Here is a 24416-nt window from a genome sequence, read left to right as displayed (position 1 = left end):
TGAATTCCATATTGGATTTACTGAAAAGCAGTAACATTAGTATCCTTGAAAACTTTATATTTTTATGGTTCTCAGTAAAACAAAAATGTATTTATAATTCCCATAAAAGCATCTTCGCATGGTAAAAGTACTATGCCGAATTTCCCTCAAATATGATTTGCAAATACACGTTCTATCTATACTTGGCCAACTTTATTGCAGATTTAAAAAAAGATACCAACTTATGTACAATCAAACACTATTGGGAAGCCAATTAAATTTATATGATTATTATAAAGATGTTATCTACAATTCATTCCGGGTGGGCACGCATCCAAACTTCGAGTAATGCACGGGCTTTGATAAGATACCAAATTTGCAATCAAGAATTTCGTTCGCATTTATCCAATTAGCCCAATAAAAACATTAGCTAGGATTATAAAAGTTTTCACTCTTTTACTAAAGCTGGCCTATCGAATTCTATATAAATTTGGCTGAGTTTATTTTAAAACCGACCATTTTCATTAGTTGCACTTAACCAAGCAGAATGGAGTTTGCAAGATTCAAAGCAATTGCTAGCTTTTTAATACTGTTATCCTTAGTATCTCGAAGTGTTCCATGTGGTGAAATCCAGCAGCAGGAAGCGCCGAAAATCTGTTTTGAATCAGATTTGGAAATTGAATTTGTTGAATCGAATAGCACATCGCAAGCCAAGAACTTCACCATCCAAAACACAGTGCGAATTGTCGGAGATCAGTTGGTTGAATTTACATTTTCAGCACACCGAAATTATGTAGTTCGACCAACATATATTTACCCTTTGCCGCCAAAAGAAGAAAATCAAAGTCCTTGCCCGGATGAAAAGGAAAAGAAAGAAGAGTGTACAAAGTCGTATCTGAAGTTGGGCCCACTCAGCAGTTGTGAATTAGATGAGCAAGGTAAGGATATTTTACATATTTTCTATCTTAACGAGGTTTTCTACTAAATAAAATTTGCTGTTGTTTGGGGCGTTGAACAGCAACTTTGTGCATGCCTGTCATCAAAAGGGATAGTGATTCAGAGACCAGCCAAAAACTGGTTTGGTTACTACAGAAATTGAATCCGAGCCTTAGGCGTAACACAGCACATTTTCTCTTCGATGACGGTTATATTCTCCTAGAGCATAGAAGGACAACTTGAAACCTTCCTGTAGGTGGAAACGCGGATCCTTGATTGTTGGCGAGCTTGACAAAATCTGCCTCTTTTCTGATTCATACTAATCAAACTTCCTCTTGATTCTGATGCCATTGTTGAAGCCCTGTTACCGTCCTTGTGTCTAATGTTACTCAATCGAATATGACTAGGCCATAAGATGTCTCAGGAAGCATTTTTTAGCTCCATTTTCAGGGTTTTGTTGAAAGTATCACTAGCATTTATGTAAATGGAACCATCGTGTACCCAGGTTTTCTTGCATAAAAAGTGAACAATACCTTTCATACCGGAGTCTCCGGTTTCCTGCTTGTTGAGCTCTATTCTGCATTGCTTAAATATATTTTATGATTGCCAATATCCGCTAAATGTGGAGCAGTATGTCAACTGTGCTAATGTACCACCTCTGGCGGTTCACCGAATTGTGTTTCAGCTCCCATCAGATTTCTTAAAAAGCCTACACTCCTTCTCTACTATTTCCGCGCTGACTCACTCATTGACCACCGGTTAGTGGATTCTATTACATGGCATAACCAGGAATAGAGCTGTTGCCCTTTGTGACCTATTCACGTCCATTTCCGCCTTTTAATCGAAACATATACTGGTACTTAGCCCTTACACTAACGCTGCTCTTCGTTCGAAATTGTTTTCAGCCATAGTACATTGATGACAAGACAGAGATAAGTGTTAACAAAGGCTTAGAGTTTCTGAGTAACAGTGGGGGTCCAGGTGGATTTCCAGATTTTAGACAAAACCGCGGAGGAAGATTCATCATCATTAACGGCGCAACAACCGGTATCCGGTTCAGGCCTGCCTTAATAAGGAACTCCAGACATCTCGGTTTTGCGCCGAGGTACACCAATTCGATATCCTTAAAAGCTGTCTGGCGTCCTGACCTACGCCATCGCTCCATCTTAGGCAGGGTCTGCCTTGTCTTCTTTTTCTACCATAGATATTGCCCTTATAGACTTTCCGGGTGGGATCATCCTCATCCATACGGATTAAGTGACCGGCCCACCGTAACCTATTGAGCCGGATTTTATCCACAACCGGGTGGTCATGGTATCGCTCATAGCTTTCGTCATTATGTGGGCTACGGAATCGTCCATCCTCATGGGGGCCAAAAATTCTTCGGACGATTCTTCTGTCGAACGCGGCCAAGAGTTCGCAATTTTTCTTGCTAATAACCCAAGTTTCTGAGGAAAACATGAGGACTGGCAAGATCATAGTCTTGTACAGTAAGAGCTTTGACCCTATGGTGAGACGTATCGAGCGGAACAGTATTTGTAAGCTGAAATAGGCTCTGTTGGCTGACAATAACCGTGCGCGGATTTCATCAGAGGGAGGAATTCAAGGAGCAGAGGAAGATTAAGTGACTTCGACTTCAACTTCGAGAGAACTAAATACTTCTATGAAACTTCGGAGTTGTACAATCTGCTCGGGGTAAAAGTAGTCCTAAATGGCTTGCTCAAGCAAAGTAATTGTTATAAACGTTAACATACAGCCTGAAAATTCGACTTCTGCCTTCTGCCATCGCAGTGCTATGGATGTAGGGTTGGTTGAAGATTTCCCTCGGGTATTGATGGGCTCTAAATTTCCTTCAAAAGCGATGGAAAGATCATCCCAAAGCATGTGTACCATGTGAGAGGAATCTTCGTCCTTAGATTCATTAAATCAATCAATCCAATTCTTAGTGTTTTCGTATTTATCGAAGTATTGCATGACTTGCCAATTGGGCGGGGTTAGATGAAAATTACTGATTACATAGCATCTTATTTTTCCCATGAGTATTCGGCTGCTGTCGATGCGTAACTAGCGAAACCTCGCGAATTTTTGCAAGTTGGATTGCCACACCATACCCACTTTTTGCCGATTGTTACTATTTAACTCAATAGTCCCTTGTCGTCAACTCATGTAGGACTAACGCTCCACGCTTTTTGCTTGCTTGCAATAAGTTATGGTCAAAAGATTCGAACAGTTCTATAGATATTTACAACGTTGTTAGATCTTCACCATCGAACTTTTTTCTGTTCCACACTTTCCTAGACTTCTAGGTAAAAACATCATTTTCGAACCACACAAACTACGTTATGCATGTTTGCATATATACCTGCTATTTACTCCTTGAAAGGGTTTAGCGCAACAACCATACCTTCGCGCAGTTCGTTGATACGTGATTCAGTTCCCCCACGACTTCTCAAGGTGAGCGATGTTAACTTCTTGAGTCCAACTCTCCTTGCCTCTGTTTTAAAATCAGCAGTTTGGCCAAGGTCCATGACCAGGTAAGGAAGCGAATAGATGTCATTAGCGTAGCCGTGGTGTTTGAGGATATATACCGTAGTAGATTGAACTCTTCCATGTCTCCCGCACAAGCGACCAGTACTAAGAAGAAGTAATATCGGTGACAAAAATGTAGCTCTGGCTAGGTGCACTATGGACCTAAAAATCCTCTGAGATCTTATAAATCTTCTTCCTCTTTTTCTTTAGCCTTTATCCCCGTTACAACTGGAGTCGGTTCGTGGTGATCAGCGTTATTTTATTTCATCAAAGACCTGATCTGGATACTGTCGCGTGTCCTTCAAATCCATCGACTTCGATGTTCAGACCAATCTTGGGACGTGAATTCTCGTTAGCGCGAATTACATGACTATACCATCAAAAACGCCTCACTCGCAATTGTTCCACGATCGGTGCGATACCATATCGCGAATATCCTCCTTTCCGAAACAGCTATACCGATTGACACGAAATTTGGTGAGAAGGTGGGGCTTGTGAACGCTCAGATATGCAGTGAGTGATATCCTCCTGCGTTGAGATTTAGGAGTCTGACGAATAAAAAGAAGTCACAGGGGACTAGATCCGGTGAGGATGAGGGATGGACAATTGGTGTCATGACTTTTTTATCAAAAATTGCTTCACGGAAAGGGCGGTGTTGGCTGGCGCGTTGTCATGATGGAAGAACCAGTTGCCTGTCCGCCAAGGATATGCCCTTTTCTTCCGGATACTCCCCCTCAATCTTTTCAAAACCTCCAAGTAGAACTTCTGGTTGACAGTTTGACCCGGAGGAATGAACTCCGCGCGCACAACACCTCTGCAATCGAAGAAGAAAATGAGCATTGTCTGGTTGTTTGACGAAACCTGGCGCAGCTGTCTTCCACTGGCTTGATTGTTTCTTTGTTTCATGGTCATATCCATAGTCTCAAATCTTCGGATAAAATTCTCTGAATTGAACTCCATGACATTTCCAACATTTCACAGAGTTGACACATGGTTCGGCGATGGTCTTCATGAACGAGGACATTAAATTTGTCGACGTTTTCATCAGTTCTTGACGTTGAGGGGCGTCCTGAAAGAAGTTTGTCTTCAAATTTCTCCATTTTTAAAACGTGAAAACCAATCGTAATTTCTGGTTTTACTTAAGGCAGCGCCCCCATAAGCGGTTTTAAACATTACAATAGTTACCGCAGCCGATTTCCCCAACAGGAAACAAAATTTCACAGCCGCGTGTTGTTCTCGACAATCTGCCATTACGTTTTCGCCGAAATGTAAAAAGTTGTTTGACTAAAAAAATCTCACAGGCGAACTGATGCACTCACAGCGACACAACTTCGCACACTGACGTAGGTGGCGTAACACTAACGGTCATGTGGTCAAATAATAGGTTCCCCCACTCTCCCTCCCCACCACAGCTTAATTTCCGGAACTACGGTTATGGTCTTAAATGAAGTGCTCTAACACCCTGATCCAACATGGATTGTTGCACCAACGATTAATATTTTTACCACTCAGAACCATAGAGGGCGATAGGGCGGACGACATACCGTGAATATGCTAATATGTCGAGCAATTCGATAACACTTTGGCTGATAGCATTGACCCGAGATATTTAAATCGCTTAGCTCTGAGTAGATCGCTGCCACTGTCGGTAAAAGTGAATGTTTCATAAGGATCACCCGGCAGAAACTTCCATTCCAACATCCCATTTTTGGACAAGTTGCTCGAAATCATTTTTGCTATGAGGCGCCAGGCATCTTCTACACAGAGCAGTGTATAGGGCGCTGGATGTTTGGTATTCCGTGCGACAGTGTCCTTAATGCAAATAAAGAGGACTATGAAAAGGGTGCCTCCTTGATGAACACCGACAAAGGCACGAAGCAGTTTTGATACATCCGTCACATTTCGAACTTTACTTTTCGGATCATCATCATCATCAACGGCGCAACAACCGGTATCAGGTCTAGTCCTGCCTTAATAAGGAACTCCATACATCCCGGTTTTGCGCTGAGGTCCACCAATTCGATATCCCTAAAAGCTGTCTGGCGTCCTGACCTACGCCATCGTTCCATCTTAGGCAGGGTCTGCCTTGTCTTCTTTTTCTACCATAGATATTGCCCTTATAGACTTTCCGGGCTAGATTATCCTCATCCATACGGATTAAGTGATCCGCCCACCGTAACCTATTGAGCCGGATTTTATCCACAACCAGACGTTCATGGTATCGCTCATAGATTTCGTCATTATGTAGACTACGGAATCATCCATCCTCATGTAAGGGGCCAAAAATTCTTCGGAGGATTCTTCTCTCGAACTTGTGGTGTTGTCGTAGAGGATACCAGATGAGTTCGCGCCAAACGCTTACTCCAAATCCAGAAATGTACTGTAAAGAGAAGCATAGCCCACGGTGTTTTTTCATGAGTAACATGTTTCTTCATGGGCAGTTTTGGAAAACCCGGCTTGGTTGTTTGAACGAAGTCACGAATCTACATTTTATGGGATAACAACTGGATTGGGTTTATGATTGGATTCAGCAATGAACGAACGTTTTGCCTTGGCCAAGGGGAATCTCTATAGTGATGGCACTAGGAGATGTTGTATCACTTTGATTTGCTGGCCGCGGTGGATAGGCAAATACTTCATAACGCATAATTAGGGCGATTGGACCCGAATCTGAACGTGGACTCATCTGAAGTGGCAATAGGTCACGGAACCTTACCAGTGGTATAATGATAACAAGCGAACCGCGATAGACCCTGAATTCACATGTTTCAGGGGAATTTCTGTTTGATGAGCGTTCAGCTTGGTTGTTGCGGTTGGCCCCTTTAGGCAGTCTTGCATCCACCAGTATGAATACTCAGCCATGCACTTAGTATGGACTGGTACCGTTCTGCTTGCCTCAGCGAGGCTCTGATTGTCAAACATCGTGGGATTAAGTCCATGTGTCGGCTACTCACGTAAATCCACAGAGACGTAACTTCCCTGGTCTAGTGGCATTGTACTCTGCTAGACGAAAGTAAATATGAATCTTTTGATGCTTCCGCAATACGCAGGAATGGTTACCAGGACAAACTCTCGAAAACTTCTACCGTCTTGTTATTAGTAGTGAACCGTTTCAACTTACTGGGAAAATAACGCAGATATCTTAAACGTTGGTTTCCGGAAATGGAATCCTAGTGGCGAAGTATGGGTCGCTCTCAGGACACGTAGGGTGGAACGAGTGGAGGAGTAAAAGCTTTTCGTAGACCCCTGGAGGGAGCTGAAGTACATTTAGACAAACCGGCAGGAATCGCGCCTTGGTGGTGTTGACGCGTTATGTCCCAGCCGGCAGATAACGACAATCATATATAATATGTAATAACGAGATTTCACTCTAGTTTTAGCAATGTAGAGAATTCTTTTTGTACGTTTTCCTCCCTTGATTAGGGGTGGTACCCATCGTCTAGAAATTGGTCATATAATCAGCGCCAGAACATCCAAGTTGATGGAAAGCGACTCAAAAGCCAATAACGATGACATGATACGCTAGATAGTGATTTGAGAGCCTTTCAACGCTACCCGGATCATGCCTATAATCAAGAAAAGTGGCAAATACTCTACCTAACAAATGTAAACGAATTGTTTTCACTGTATCTTTCCCCCCGAGTTATTTCTTTGAGAATGACTCTCAGCAGCAGACAGAATCCACGAAGAGCCAGAAAACTCGAAAGGCGTACAAAACACCGGTCACTTACAATAAATGGAGGACGCAAGAAAGTACAACGTAAAGCCAAGCGTGATTGATTGTGTGAGGAAGAATTTGACAGTTTCTTTTAAATGGACATGTTAGTTAGATAAAGGAATAATTATAACGTATCTTTTCAAAAAGACGTATCTTTTCAAAGGGACTCCCAGCCACCTTTTTTTTGCACCAAATGAATTTCCGCCAGTCAATTATTTATTCACTGGTGGATTCAAAGTGCTGAAAAAAGTGTTAATTAACAATTTTTCTACAAAAATAGTCACTATTTAAGAACTATAGTTGCTCATATTTGTTTTCATCTTTCACGTTTAAACAATATTTGAATCTGTCAATGTTTGGAAGTTACATTCCCCACACTACCACTGTTAAATCCGCTGGGACGCAGATAATTCAGTGGAGATTTGGTTGTCTGAAATTTTCTATTCACCAATTCACACTTTTGTTTACATTCTCAGAAACTGTGAACTTCAAAGATGCATGGTTTCTACGGTAATTCGTGAAAACTCTATTTGAATTATGTGGCTAGTTTAAAATTTTTGGAAGAAAAGATGCATAATTTAAATTTAGTTATGTCGGGTTATAGATATTTTACAATAATTGTGAATGTGGCGTTAGTGCGGATCGCGAATTTTGCTTTGAATTTCCAGAAAAGGATGCGCAGTTACATCAAGCTATAAAAAGGATGAGAATGAAATCTCTTAGACGTAGGAAGTCTAACTGGAATAAGGGTCTGGGTGACACGGTTTCCTCAGCAGTTAACAAGGAGGTTCATACTTTTCTATTTTGAGTCATACACATATCTTCGAGACGACCCAGGCTTTGGTTTTGTTGGGAAAGTATTTCCCTGTCTACTGTCAATAAATCCTAATCAAGTAACCAATAGCGATTACAACACTGTCAAAAGTGATGCTATAAACTTCGAGGACACGCCCTATTTCAGCAATCACTACCTATATTTCACCAATCATGCCCTTTTGATTTTGATTTTGTCTAACCCTCGCCAGAAATTGACTACTCTTCCGTTAAACGCATTCCCAAGCATCGCACATTCATGGAATCTGGCTTGTGTTTAAACCTAAACTAGTCCTGAGTCCCCGTCATCTTGATGACGGATGAGCTGCCTCTACCCTGGACGAAACCGTCAGTTAATTTTTCAAACTTCATGGCTGAGGTGAACCTGCTATTCGCACTATTTATTTTCACCCGCAATATGAGCGTACGTTAATGGTGCAAGAAGCAGCCAGTTTCTCAACGAGGACGCACTTAATCTGGTTGAACGTCATCCCATCTAGAGAGGCCACGTTCTTCTGTCGATTCTGCGATTAGGGGCACAAGTCGATGAGATAGTCATATTTTTGTTGTAAGCGAATTCCATGAGCCTGCTTCCAGTTGCATTAATTATGTCGTGACCATCAGTAGTTGCAAGGTGGACCAGCTCTTTTCTGATCTTTGCGTTGAAGTTGTCTAGTACTACCTTTGTGTAGTCTGGGGAAACATATAAAATACCGACTAAAGGCAACTGTAGAATCCGTGTTTTACTGAGTCGTCGTCGTCATACATGGTGATAAGCCAAACTTTAAAAAAAATAATTTTCACTCGAGGCGCACCAATTCTTTCTTTGATAGGTTTGAAGTCTATGATGTTGAGGGAGAAATTTTTTGTAGACGACAGAAGCTATGCCGCATTCTTGCGTTCCAGACTTTCTTCTTCTTTTGAAAGTAATGTGCGCCTCACAGACAAATGAGTGATCTAAGAGCGCCAGTTCTGAAAAAGGAATGCACGTTCCAGATTTCAAACCCGTAGCCCTTTTTCCATTGCCGTTATATTCGTTGTATATCTGGTCATATGCGAGGCTCAATTTCGGGTTTCCTGAGAGTTGTACACTATGAAAAAGATGTCAGCCTATTGCAAAGCCCCAACATGGAAAGCCAGTAGACTCATCTCTGTTTTACAATGCAGAGAATTCGTCGTTCACATTCCGTTGGCTGCTGCTTTCAATTACCCACCAATGTGGAGGTAAGAGTGGGATTTGGAAACAGAGTTGTTGGTGAGAACTGTAGTGTCGAATCTGGTAGTCCCTGAGACCACTACCACCCTTTAGTTCCTGCCCATGTTGGTAGTGTTGCCCTTTAGGTGATGTAGGGAGCTCATATCAATAATAAAGTTTAAGCCGTTCAGTTTTGGTAATCAAGGTTGCTGTTGCTAATGAAGCTTCCTTCGTCAATTTGACAGCTTAAGTGGGCAAAATTGTTTCGACACGTTGGGAATTTGTCCTGGCGGAATATAATTCAGAAACCACATGCAGAGAGACTTGTTTAAAGATTATTTCAGCATTGCGTGCTGCAGTAGGGGGTGGTAACGGAAGGAAAGTTAATAATAATAACTGTCATAGTCAACGATATTATAGTTTCTTTCTTTTTGATGGGCCAATGTAAAAATCTTAGAAATACATCACTACACCAGATTGCAATAATAAGTGGAATTGAAACAACTTACCTACCTAAATCCAGCGAGAACACCGTCAAAAATTACTTCGCGGGAAACCAAACGTCCGCTTTGATTTTAGAACTTGATCAAGTTGTTACAGTTTCTTTTGCATTATCTCGTCCACAAGATGTCACGACTGAAGTTCAATAACTACATGAAGGGCGTCACTCAAACTCCTTCTTATACCCATGAACCTCGAAAAATGAAATATAACACGCTCTGGGTGGTTAGGTGGATCGTTCAGGATAGCCGAGAAACTCACTCAGTCGAATACTTCCTGAAACTACCATACTCCGTGAGGAACTGGTCCAGGCTTCATTTTCTATGGCTTCGCTTCACTCATTTCTCAACATAGGAGGTTAGTGAGTGCCCTGCGACGTTTTTGTAAATTATTTCACCATTGCTGTCACCTCGTGTACATCTCCCTTCTAGTGGTTAGTTGGAAACTCGCAGTCACTGGGGATAAATTAGTCTCCTTTTTCTGGCAAAGATAGTGGAGTCCCATTCGCTAAAAGATCCAGGGCATTGTTTTAATAATTTTGATGAAAAGTAATCCTTATTAAAATCGGTTCACCGTCTGTCTGTCTGCCACTCTTACTTCTCTCAGAAACGCCTACATCTATTGACACGAAATATGGGAACTGTAAACTCTCACGCATGCGGTGAATTATATTGAGGTATGTTAAACTTAAGGTAGGTTTCCATACACGTAAAAGTTAGGTACACATTTTTTTTCACAGAATAAAGCCATATACCTTGCGTATTAAATGAAAAGGTTCGATTATTACTTTTCGAGGAACATTGGTTGCAAAGGGGAGGAAAGTTGGGATTCGAAATGGGTCACTTATTTGGAGGAACCATTGTGAGAAACTTGCCGACCGAAGGATCTGAAAAAAAATATGGAAGTCCATTCATATGGTATCTAGATCACAATACCCGTCAATACAATATCTGCTAAAATAAAGTAAATAATAGTGTATTATTATACTTTGAAAACTAACTGCGTACCCCCTTTAGGTTCATCCTGAATCTATAAAATTTTGAAGTAATATAGTTTCTAATATGAAGCATCATATTGAAAAGTTTGCTGGAAATCCAACTATAGATAAAAAAGTTGTCAAATTTGCCTTTTTCGCATGAAATTGCGACGCCTTGAGAGATAGAATGTCAGTACAACATTAAATTGCAAACGTCTATACATCGCCAGCTATGCATAAACGGGACCATTGTATACTCGAATATTCTTACATAAAAAATCAACAAAGCCTTTCTAACCGCGGAGCTTCCAGTTTTACGACTTGTTTGCGCCTTTTGATTAGAATTCCAACTTTATCTCAGAAGCTTGAAGATATTGAGGCTGAGGCGGTAGGTGCTGATGTAAGATTTTACTGTATTGGAACTCTTTTTTGGGCTACCGTGGTTATCTTAGCCTTGGATATAGATTTGAGTTTCCGGGTGTAGTTAGTGGAATAAGGTTTGTTTGTTGCCCATTATTTTTGCATTGGATAACAGTGAAAAGGAGAGAGTAACTCGCGTTCGGATGTAGGATACAACTGGCATAGAAAGTTAACCTAAGGAATTAGCGGTATTGAAGGCAATGCCGGCGAGAATGTATCAAAACATGTAGGTACCCACTTGCAAGGAAAAGAGATAACTTAATTTAATAAAACCTACAGTGAGCATAAGCATAAGTAAAATGATAAAAATATAATAAAAATCAAAGTTTTTCTTTTCACCCTTACTTAATTTATTTTTTTCCTGAAAACGCACCTATTTCGGTGACTGAAGTTTGTTGATCCTTTGTTTTCGCCAACTCTGCTTCCTTAAGGAGTTTCTCGAGCCATGTTTCTTGAGATTGATTATGGTTCCTTGATGATGAGATTTATAAAACACATAAGGACGATGTTTTTAATAAAGAGCAAGGCAACGGATATTCTTGGCTGTTCAAACTCATGGGAAGACCCAATCAAGACACATTATCACATCTGCCCCATCGGCGAGGTGAAGAAACAGGGGGGAGATATTTATGATGATTCAGATATAAGCCAACTCTCTGACCGTCTGGGTTGAGAAGGGAGAATCATAAAATGCTGCACTGGAAGAGATGCTACAACTATGTAAACGCCGAAATATGGATGCTTTCGGAAAAAAAAAGAAAAAGTTGAAATGGAAAAATTTCGATTTTTTTGTTTGAGGATGCTGGGAGTCCTGAGTCCGCATCCATTTAATAACGCACCAAATTAATTGGGAGGCAACTGACTTCCTTTCTTGTGTTCGACACATTGTTGTTTTTGGGTTAAACACCTACATTTTTCAAAAAAGTTGATTGACGGTTTCGTTCAGCGCAAAGGCTACTCATCAGATATTGCCTCATCCTTGCCCTGGAAACAGCGTGACAAAAAGTGCCGACAGGTGGTATATTTATATATAATCGCAAACACGACATGAGTGCAAATTTAATTGAAGCAAAATCCGTCGTATATTCAGACCTAAACTAGATCGAAGTGAATTTCTGTTTGGGGATGTTTGTCAGTCAGCTTTTTCGAAAAAAAATCGAATTTTAATTTGAATTGAATTAAGTTACAAATTAATGAAGCGGAAGTAGATGGCGGAATTCGGTCAAGAGACTCCTCATCCAATCATTAAGGTTAAGCACTGGGAACAATTAGCACTTAGATTGGGGACTGAGTGAAAGTTTTATCTTAATTTTTGTTCATTTAAAGTTAATGGTAAAATATATTCATAATGTATAATGGTTAGGTTTGGCTAAAGTATACTGGCGAGTCTCCCCCACCCCCCCCAAGCAATATTAAACCTATTGTATTATCCCCTATAATCGGTTTCCATTATTGTTTTCAACAAGCCAATCCGTTAGCCTCCTCATCTCTTCATAGCCAGCGATGTTCGAGTGTTTTGCACCCACGTTGTTCAGTTCAACCGATCAAGCTTTAGCAGTATGTGGTGGAAGGCCAACACTAACTGGCTAGATATGGTGTTGCTATTTAATTCTTTTCAGCCCATTTGACGGCGGAAGAGATTCTGTCAATCAAATTGAGTTAACAATCATGGTCGAAAGAAATGTTAGTGTTCTGTTATGATCTTCAAAAACTGCTCTATCCCACTTTGAGGCTTGGATCCAATTGATTATTATTATCTTCTTTTGCTGATCCCCTGGCCACATAGGATATAGTATTACAGAGCTTTGTGAAAATTCTACTATTATTAACATAGTTGCAAAGTTACAAAGAAAGAACAATACATTGAGGAAGGGGACAAAGGATTCCCGAAATACGACATTGGTTTTAGCAAAGAAAATTGAAATGTATTCAAATTACTCGTCCCTTGAACTGCATGAAAGGCTTCTCAGAACTTTGTGTAGTTACGTAGTTCTGCGCAATTATGATTTTTCTAAGCGTCAGAAACTGCCTCCCAGGTGATGAGATAGCATCTTGTGGTACTTGTCAGCAATATTCCGACACTGGATTCACGTCTGCTACCACTAAGTTCCTCAGGCCCAACAATTTGTTGCCTTTATTGTGTGGCGCAACGGGGTTAACAGCATTCGAAATTTATTTCGAATGTTGTTAATTCGATTGACAGTTGCTACCGGTGCCGGTGTTCTCCGTGGCGGAGTAGGCCGTGATTTTTGAAATAATAATTGAATTTAGAAAATGAATTTTGACATGTCAATTAAGAAAAGAGTCGATACAAAGATGTGTAGTTTCTCGTCAACTTTATGTAATAAAATTATTTAAATTATGAAATTAAATAAAGTTTTTATGATTGACTTCCTTCTGCGGTTTTAACCCATAAACAACAAGTTTGTAGCCTTTATAAAAGGGCTTTGCGAAATCTAGAAGCATGGTACGATCGAAGGCATGCTTATCGCTACCAAGCTGTACTTCTGAGGAAACGGTTCGAAGAATCGCGTTGCATTGTAGACTCGCGGAAACCTCAAGATTTTCCCGAAAATGGCATGCACCGAATAGTATTCTTAAACCCCAACACATAGAGGAGTCATAAATAAAGCTTTTCATATAAGGAATCCAGTGTCCAGGTCGTTCAGTGGTTTGAGCTGTAGCCCATCGTACCAGGAGGGCACGGTTCAAATCTCACTGGTGGCACAGCGCTTTGTATTGTGACTGGATGTTGGATACCAGTCGACTCAGCTCCTAGTGAGTACCTTAGTCAAATCAGGGATAATTATCTCGGCTGTACGCCATGCTGATCACATTGCCCGCTACAGTGATTGTAGTGTATCTTTGCGCTTTTGAATGAAGTGCTTTAACACGCTTCAAACCTCTGACCTAACTAGATTGTCACGCCAACGATTATTATTATATAAGATATACACAAAATCATTCATACCTGACATGCTCAGCATTTGATTCCGTGACTTGCTTCGTTGTGCAGAAATGTGCTAATCATAAAATCCTCTTTATATTCCATGATTTATAACTTTGCTTCTGAAGACATTCTTGAAGGACAATCAACGCCTTTTTTTCAATAGGGCTTTAGATCAAATGGTTGGATTAAGATATATTTATCAACGACAAACTCTTACCTTATCAGCTTGTGATTTGGAAGACGCCTTTAGCCTTCTAAGGAGCAGATTGTCTGTTTTTTCCCATGGCATGTCAGCACAATAGCTATTCTACAGAATTAGAGTCACGTTAGGGCACTTATTCAATCAAAAGCAACATTTTTTCTATTCGATAGGAACATAGCCCGTAGTTGATGATAGTCAACTCTCGCAGGGTCACCAAGGCGTCTCACGATCGAAATACCACTGATAAATTTTAAAGTTGTTCTGATTATTTAACTATATAGACCTATACATGTCGCGGTTTTCGCTCAAGACAAATTATTCAAATCATCAAAAGCACTTTAGTTTTCTTGAATAAGTAATCACTTGAAGCACCCAAAAATTAATTCAGAGTTAACTTAACCTAATTGGAGCTTTCGTGAAAACCCTGAAACTAATTCATACTCTCTTAGAAACTGCTTTGAGGCCAAAATTGATACAGTTTTCTATTGGATATTCCTACCACCTACACTGGCAACTATTCTCAGCACACCGGCGATAAGTAAGCACACACGAAAAGCATCAATAAATCCGCTTCCGTTACACATTTCATACAACTAGAATGTGAGAATTATATAAAATTCATAATTTCGAAAATCAGAGCATTTTTTTACTATTGTGGGTGATGGTGCTGCCTTCGCAGAAATCGGTCCACATTTGAATATCAATGATTGCCGTAATTCAACCGATCAACATTTCATAGGAGCACCATCCAAGTTAATATGCATTCTCATCTTACTTTGCCCATCTCAGTGCGCTTCTAATTGCCTCATTTTAATATCTACATAATATCTAAAATATTTGTTTAAAAAATACAAAAAGATGAAATAGGCAAATGCTTGCTGAAGCGTACTACAAAAACGGAGACCTCTTCGATTTTCATTCAGTGCTAACTTTAGTTTTTGCAGACATAAGATGTCTTGATGGCAAATAACTAGATAAGAAACAAGAAATTAGAAGTGTACTGAATCCTGATCGTGCGTTAAAAGCCTGCTGTTAGAAATATATATATAGTGCGCCAGTGGAAATTTACTATTGCGCAAACGATATGTTGAAATCAGTTGAAACCAGGCAAAACCTTACGGTTTCGTTGATACTTATTATATTAGCGGGCGCTGTTTTTGGTGAGGAAGATGCAGAATCTTCGCGACGTTTGCCTAATGCCAACGGTTTTTTCGGTGTTAACAATTGGAGGAACGGTTTATTTGGATATCCCGGCTGGTTCGGTTTTTCTAATTCCACTGGAATTGGTAGCATGCCCGGTTTCCCTGGCATGACCGGTTTCCCTGGCATGCCCAGTTTCTCTGGCATGCCTGGTTTCCTCCGTTTTCATGGTTCTGCTAACTATCCAAATCAGCCCCTTTATTCGGAGTGTAATGTACTGCTTAATACACCGGGAACGTGTATGCCACCATCTGAATGTGCCAGTGTTTCAGGAATGCCATCAGGATTTTGTTCGAAGAAAACTCTCTGTTGTGCTGGTAAGGAATATAGTGACTATCATTCATAGTGCTAAGTGATTTGAAAAAGAAACAAATATTGTCCCTTCGAAATCGCAATATTTGCATTTAAGCTGTACCAGACTATCGTCTAAATGAAGTGTTGGAAAATCCTAAAGAAAATCAGATGTTTTTGCAGTGAAGAAATTAACCCGGGTTTCAAAGGCATGGCCGATTCTTTTAATATCTCCCAAAAGATTTCCCTATAACGTCCAAGCGAGTTCTTTTGTCAGATATGGAGCCTTAGGGCTTCAATTGCGGAAAACCAAGGTTCTACATAGAGGACACCAAGGTGATATCTTCACTTGGGTAAGATTTGGCGGGTTAGAATGTAATAAGGAAGCGGACGAGCTGACTAGGAATGGAATAGAAATGTCATTAAAAGGACGAGAGCTCTTCTATTTGATCAGCATTAGGTCATACCGCTAAAGAAAGAAGAAGAATATGAAGCAGAGGGAATTATACTGAGAATATGAACCAAAGCCCTCGCAGCGTTGTTTGAATCTCAACAAAAATATGCTTACAGTAATGGTGGGAATAGTGATAGGTCGCTGCTCTCTAAACCATAGTGATAAGAGAGCTGGGAGAATTTACTTGATTGTCGGTTGATTTTGTGAGGAGTGCGAATAAAATTGCATACATATTTTGGGACAATGTCCTGCACTTTGGGGAAGTTGAAAATTACACTTGGCTGAATATCTAACAACAAACGCAAGGCTAAACATGTAAAAGCAGAGATTCTAAAATTCTTCTTCCTTACAGGATGGATAATACTGTCATACACATACACGCAGTTCAAGAGTTATGACCAGTTGAAATTCCAACAATCCATTTGCTCGTCTTTATGTCTTCAACGGGACAAATTTGAACAAGAAAAGTTTGATGTGTTCAGCGGAATTTGATTTCTACTAATCCCTTTTTCGCGACGTCTGTTTTTAAGTTTCAGAAGTGACATCTGCCAGTATTGTTGACATTCCAATTGTTGGTTCTGGCCCCGGAATTGGAAAAATTAGGTAGAACCCTGCACCAAAAGTCTGTTCAATTTATTGAGCCATCGGTTAAGAAGACTCCAGAAGACTCTAGTATATACTTGGTGATAGAAATAAGGGGCACAGACAGCTAAAATGCATTTTAACTCCTCCCAGGAGCTCCCACTTCACTTAAACTGTTCTGTTCCAAGCGCCATTGAGCGACCCGCTTGGTTATCGTCGGAGAGTGGGTTTTACTGCATGGTGAAATTGAATTATCGTCCCTCCTTCATGTCTCACCTATTCACTGCCAATTCCGCCAAGTCACCAACGCGTTGAGGAGTCACTGGCCTATGCGCTGGCCAAGTTTTTGTTCGAAATAGTATCAGGCCAAGGTACAGATGATACGTCGCAGATAAATGTTAACGAAGGGAAGAAAGGAAAGAACATTAGTACGTAAAAATCTCAACTTGATCCTGGTGTTGAGATAGCTGCATTTCCACATTCCAGCAAGTGGGTCTAGCGCTGTTAATGCTTTGAGTGACATCCAATCCGGTTTGACTGTTGGAGGAAACCACGTTTCGTATACGTAAACGTAGAAATTGATAAACGTTGTCAATTAATGCCGATAGGGAGAGCGCGACGACCCATAAAGCTCGGAATCCTGGTTCTGTTGGTGTTTATCTTTCAAATTCAGAGTCATTTAGCCAAGGTTCATCACCCTGTGACCGAGCAAACAGATGTAGCCCTCCGGACAAGGCAGCGTGAAGAACGCCACCGATAGGCATTAAAGATAATATTGGTGACGAGATGCAACCCTGGCCAACTCTGCTTGGACCTCAAATTCTTCGTGACAGTTTGTGTCATTATATGTCCCTGTGATAGTAGCTATTATTTTCTTCGGCATGTTCCTCCTGCGTGGAGCACACCTGATACGATGAAGATGAAGAGGAGGTGAAGCGTATTGTGCCAGAATGATCCGTAGCGTATTGATGTGGTCAATACAGGAGGATACGGATCGGAAACCATCTTGCTCTCTACCGTTTAAGCTTTCGACATATTGTTTGATGCATTATAGGATTATTTTAGCTATTATCTTTCCAACGGCAGGAAGAATGCAGAAACAACTCAATTTGTCATACTGAAGAAGGGTGCTCTTCTTTGGAATATTAACGAAATTCTCAGGTTTTCCATAAGAGTGAAAGTATGAGATCAGCAGGTATGCACTTATATATGCATCCTTGCGTTCGGCAACATACTCCGCTTTCTTAAACAGCGTAACAGCAAATTTATTTTTGCGTCTTTTCGGGAACCCGTTTGATATCGTAGTTCCAGCACGTCACACTCATCACTCGCAGCGGTGAATCTTTAACTCATTCCCTACATATCATACCGCAGGGCGAAGACACGGACCTGCGCAGCACCCGAGAAGAGCGTTTTTATGGCGTCCCAATGATCATCATTATCCTTCCGCAGGTTATATATGCCATCCAATCAGCAAGATTGCTTTCCCACAGCAGAGCGACAGCTGGATAATGCAAGCCATCCATGTTAAACGTAGGGAGTCGCAGTTCTTCAACCCGGCGAGAAGTGACAGAGGCAAAGCGGAAGCAAACTTAAGCGATCGTCAGATGGTGATCCCTTTCGAGGTCAATGTCAGCGCCTGTCTTATTACGTACATCTAGAAGACAATTCCTAAATCTAATGATGATGGCAAAGTAGTCAATCTGATTGCTCGTGCGGCGTCGGTTAGTTGAAACACAACTGAATTTTTGACAAGCTCTATGCTCTAATAGTGCGCCATCAATGACGAGGCGGTGGAAGCTGCAGATATCCACATATCTCCTGCCATTATCATTACGGTCACCAAGACCGTGTTTCGACATTACATGATCAAGAAAGATGATGTCAGAGCCCAACTTAACATTCAGATTATCCATTACGATCACAATATTACCTTTAGGAAGCCTCCTCTGAACTGCGTGTAATTGCTCGTAAAAATCATCTTCCCCCTCTATATCGGAAGTCTTCGTTAGTGAATATCACTGTATAATTGTGATGCTCCTTAACCGGGACCGGAATCTTGCAGTGAGCCTTGCGGGAGGCGTCAGAAACAACCAATATCAATTCCCAGGACATTAAGATATGCCCTGCGGATGCGGTAAACTTTAGTCCAACCGCGCTTACCTCCAGTAAGCTTTGCGAAGTATAGTTGCACAGTGCCAGAAGAGGGGGAGACATGCTCCCTAGAGTCCCGCCATCTAAGCTCGCTTGGTCGCAACATATCCAGCATGTCTCGCTGATATACTTACCGAAGTTGGAGCAAGCCAGCATTCTGCGGGGTCTCGAAACCATTATGGAGGAGCGATTGCATATTACAAAATCATCGACTGCTATTTTTTTTATTTTAACTGCGGATCAGTCCGCCTCCGAAGAATGATCGGCGTTGCAAAAGCATAAAAAAAATTCAAAGTTTTAAGGCTGTGAGCCCACAAATCTGTATCCCCTATAAAGTTAAAGGAAGTTTTCTTCCAGTTTCTGACTGCATAGCAGCGAAACAAGTGTTTGATCACAGAGTTAAAGCTCCTATTGTGAAAGGCCATGATCTTGACATTTCTGATGTATTCTTCAGAGATTTTCAAGAATCTTAATCAAATTTTCAAGAATGGAGAATGGAAGCTTCCGATGTTTATAATGACGGTGCCATTCTCAGAAACTATTCAACAAAAAACCATGGTGATGCCTGGCTATGACGTCTAGGATTCAAATTACCCTCCATGACGATATCAGCTCAAATAACATTAATTAAGTGCAATATATTACTACCTTTTTTGGAAACCGAGTAGAAACCGCCCAAAAGTATTATATATTCAAGGATGATAAAACTTCGCAAAAATGTAATATTGACAAGTTTGGTGGAAATTGTACTATTATTAAAGAAAGTTATAGTAAGCCAAAATTGCTTGTTTCCGAAAAATTTAGGTACGTAGAGTGTCAGTACCACAGTAGTCTGACAAACTGAGTACATAGAGGTATACTACAAGCTTCATATTGTTACTTTCTTGCTTTACGTAGACTCGTCACTTGTTACGTTACCTGCTTTACGTAGACTGATGTCACTGGATTGCGTAGTACCAAACAAAAACCTTTTCTAAAATTTTAATATAAGCGTTTATTGTGCACTAAATTATACCAACATATTGCACAATTAATTCTAGAGCAATTCTTTCAACTGGTACAAATCGAGGCGTATTTACAACCGACGCGATATGCTCTAACTTTGCAACTAGACTGCCAGAAAGGCATGCAAAGACTTTGCTAAAAGACTACCTTGTGCCTTTGACAACAGCTCCTTACGTTCGATTCATCTGTTAACAATTATTCTAACTAAATATTTACCCTGCTTTTTAACAATTTTGGCGTTCTGGCTAACAATCATTACTATGATTTAAATTGACGTCACACATAATTTTCCCAAAGGAATTGTCGTCACACTGTTCATTGTCTAAACTTTTTCGTCCCGAACAAGAATCATTGCTATCTGCCTAGTGTTCCGAATCGTGCCAATTCTCCAGGTACTACAATTTCATTTTCGTACTTTTCAATTTTCTTCTATTTATCATTTCACTTTCTTCTCAGTAATGTCTCCATTGATCCATCCCTTCTGATTCCTTTCACTTTCTTCTAAAAATACGCATAAGTGTTATGCTCATCAATTTTACAACTCGGAGAACCATTGATTTGAAGTCACTAAGCGAGTTGTACGCTGTTTCTAGATTGCTTGCCGTCCAACATATGACTGTTGCTGACTCCATCCTTAAAGGTTTCTAGTTCTTATCACTCGCTTCTCGCCTTGCGCTCTGTCGACTTATCGCCTCTTGAATAATCACCTCCTCTGGTTTTGCACTATCCAGCCGGGTATGTTCATCCTGCTGTTTCATAGCTTCTCTCATGGTCTCCCCCTGCCATTTTACGCATTCACCTATTACCTCCTCTTCATGGTCTACTGCTTCTCGGTAGTTTCGCTTCTATTTTTTAGTCACCTCCTGACTGATCACCTCTTGTGATTTTCGAATATCCTGACTGGTATTCTCATGCAACTTGTCAACTTCCTCCTTCCGTTTTTCAACTTCTTGGATCATTTCTTCCATTGGATTTGGAATTTCATTGGCGTTCTCAAGCTGTATCACTTCCTTCTATATACTCACTTCTTTCTTCAACGTGACGCACTATAGCTTTCTCTTTTCTTTCCTAAGGTTCTTCAGGGGAATCTCCCAATCTCTTTGGAGTTTCTGCAATCTGTTCTGCTACTTTTGAAGTACCTTCATACTGAGATTTTCCATTCTCTCGGCACGCTACTTACTGAGTGCTTTCCTTTTGTTTATCGTTCATCTCCGTTTCATTTAATATTTCTTTAAACCGTTGCTTGAATTCTTCCATTAGTTTTGCCTGCTTTTCATCGTGCCGTGTTGTCATCTCTTCCGTAATTTTTTTCTGCTTACTCGATAAAGCACGCAGTAAATTTTCAAATCGTTGTCATTTATCACAAAGGTTCTAGCAACTTCCTCGAGACTCTGGATATTCGATGCAGGATCATGCTGGAATTCTCATTCCTCACTTTGTGAAGTCTCTTCTGTAATTTTATTATACTTTGTTCCCTGCTGTGGAGAGCCTCAGCAATGTCAGCTCACCTTTGAGCTGCTCCACGCTCAAAGCCTCGAATTTAACCATTTTGGCTTACGCAATCCCACCACTATCACCGATTTTTACGTTCTCTGCTTGACGTAGACTTCTCACGTTCTTTTATTTTAAATTATACATTTATTTATTTATTTTATTCTAAATTATACAATCACACTGCATAATTAATTATAGAACAATTCCTTCAATTGGAATAATTCGAGGCGTATTTACAACCGATATGATCTGTTCTAACACTGCAACTAGACTGACTTCATACTAACCAAATATTTATAAAATTTTGATGTCGGGGCTAATTATCATTACCAAAATTTACACACATAATTTTCCCGAAGTGATTTTCGTCCCAATATGTTTAAAACCAGTACCCAAATGTTGCTACATAAAAAAATCACAAAACCTTTAGTATCTGAAGTTCCGAGTTTCCACTCCCGCCACTAAACGAAAACTCTCATGATTGTTTATATTATCTGAAAGTATCTTTTTTTACTTAACAGTGAACCCTAATTTCCCGTTCTTCATCTAATTAAAAAGCTGTGTAATCTGCAAATTTTCTTTTGCTCTAGTTTCTTTACAGTGCGGGGGGTCTTCTAGTGCTAAGAAGATAGTTATTCAAGGATCTGTCTCTATACCGAGCCAAACACCTTGTACCTACACAGTGAACAGATTCAGTTCACATGTGTGCCAATTAAGGGTCGATTTCAGCACTAACATGCCGCAACCTACAGTGATACCACCAGCAAGTGTTCCAGGAACTATGCCATATTGTGGAACCAGCTACTTATCCATCGGCGAAATGCGCTTTTGCGGAATAAACACCAATCAACACAGTAAGGATTAAATTAAATACAAACAGAGTTAATGAGCTTTAGCATCGTAAGAGTATCTATAAAATCTTTTCATTCTTTCAGTATATCTACCTTTTGGACAAAAGACGATATCAGAAACAATATCAGTTCTGATAGGTTCAAATAATAATGCGAATTGGAGAGTAATAGTCACCCAACTGGAATGTCCTCCTGACACTACCGAAGAGTTTAAACAATTAACTCACACTTCTCCGGGTCAAATTCTTGATATAAACAAGCTCATACACAAACAACACTTCGATACAGACCTCATTGCGCCCAACGGCTGCTTACAATATTTCCCGAATAGGACTGGCGTTTTCGAGTCCTTTAATTACAATGCAGGAGCCGGCCCTTATCTCCCGGGCATGAAGTACGCCATTTGCTTTGACAGACCAGCAACATTTTCGAATATTCAGTGAGAATCATTAATGGGTGTAATTTGGCAGAAGAATGTATCTATTGAAATTTTAGATTTTCAGCTGAAAGATTTAACATGAGCCGCGCTGATCCTAGCTACATAGATGTACCAATGACGGATGCAGAATGTATTGATGAAAGAGGCGATACACTTGTTCATCATAACGATCATTTCTTGATTCCTTATTCGACAATCTTACAAACGGGTGACTCAGCTACTCGCTATTGTGGAGATATATTGGAAGGACAAAATTTGATTGGTAAGCGTTCAGATGGAAGTAAAGTTTTTGGAAGAATTTTTATCCATTCAAATGGTTCTTTCCACAGCTAATCCTCCAGGACCACTGGAAGTTTTGGTAAACATCGGAACATTGTACTATCCGCTGAATTTTGGACCCAGACCTCAGAGAGCTTTCAGAGTATCCTATAGTATACAGTGAAATATCTAACAAATAACCAAGAAACCAAAACATGAACTTTGTTTTATAATAAACTGAGGCAGGAATATATAATTAATCCAAATTAATTATCATAATTTGAATTTTAATTTCAGAGGTCCTTCGATAATTGTTCAATGCATTTCACACGATTTCTTATGTTTTTGCTTGCTGGGCCCACGTCCCTCACTCATGTTACCTATGTTGAGATGGTGGTCAAAGAATAGTATAGGTACCAGGGCGAAACGTAGATTAGAGCCCACGATGGAGCATGAAACGTTGGAATCGCGTACTGAACAACAGCTCTACTACCAAACCGTATCTCCAGCTCAACGTGGTGATCGCTGGCAGCTCGTTTTAACGAAAATCTGCAGACGGAGATAAATGAGACGAGTCTTCCGCGCTTAAAAAAAGCCAAATTGTACCAACTGGTCCTCCAACTTGGATACCGTTTGATGCGCCATTGATGATGATGCTGAGATCTATTCTTATCTATTCGACTCACTTTTGTTAGTCCCTTTGCATGAGATTGTCATTTTGATTGATCGCTTGGGTGGAGTTGAATTGCAAGGCAGCACATTTATATATATAAATCCCCTGCTTTATTGACGATTGGAACAATGAAAGTCTATCCTAAAACAGAAGTTCCCAACAGTAAATGTATATGTTGGTTATTCAGTTAGTAAAGGATGTTTGGTCCCGTCCTTCATCCCACACTTCGTCAGCTCGCGTAAATTTCCTAATGCGTCCTCCCCGAAAACATGGACTTCATTGAAGCGATTCATGCAGTTTCCTTAAACTTCAGGAAGAGTGGCTTAATGGAGTAGTTTGCCATAAAAGCAAAGCACCACTATTAGAATTTAGAGATCATTTCAAAGGTAATTGGCACGTATCAACTTTTACATCGAGCGTTACCGCGAGCTCTAATTAAACTAATGAAATTATTTGACAACGTGCAGTTGTGCCGAGGGATGAACCCCAAGCGCTCAAACATTTTTTATCATCTCACCCCTCCGTCGTTACAAAAGTGAGAAACGGATATTATGGAGCTCAGCTGAAAGAGTGTTTACAACACGTTTATTTGTAATTACTCTTCGCTCTACAAGGACTAATTGTCCGCAGCATCGCGCACAGCAACTGAGATACGAGGACATCACACACAGAATACAATTCCAACACAAAATAGGCCATTTACAACTCGTAAATAGTCAACATGGGATTTTCACATGAGAACCAACGTTCGGATTGTGTTTGAGGTATCACCATATCAAAATGGATTTCATAGAAT

General features: G+C 40.3%; 1 protein-coding gene across 2 annotated transcripts; it reads left to right on the top strand.

Annotated features, from left to right (window-relative positions):
- Nucleotides 1-502: 502 nt before the first annotated feature.
- LOC119661214 lies at nt 503-23217 on the top strand. 2 transcript variants are annotated; one of them, XM_038070438.1, is made up of 5 exons: nt 503-917; nt 21990-22253; nt 22335-22689; nt 22746-22951; nt 23019-23217. In XM_038070438.1, the coding sequence occupies exons 1-5, from the start codon at nt 527-529 to the stop codon at nt 23129-23131; spliced, it is 1329 nt and encodes a 442-aa protein (XP_037926366.1). In that variant the 5' UTR covers nt 503-526; the 3' UTR covers nt 23132-23217. The 2 variants fall into 2 exon arrangements, with proteins under 2 accessions (XP_037926366.1, XP_037926365.1); XM_038070437.1 differs by lacking the exon at nt 503-917 and adding an exon at nt 15157-15736.
- Nucleotides 23218-24416: the final 1199 nt, after the last annotated feature.

The sequence above is a fragment of the Hermetia illucens genome, chromosome 1 (genome assembly GCF_905115235.1).
Source record: "Hermetia illucens chromosome 1, iHerIll2.2.curated.20191125, whole genome shotgun sequence".
NCBI lineage: Eukaryota > Metazoa > Arthropoda > Insecta > Diptera > Stratiomyidae > Hermetia > Hermetia illucens.
This window is presented reverse-complemented; position numbering and strand designations above follow the sequence as displayed.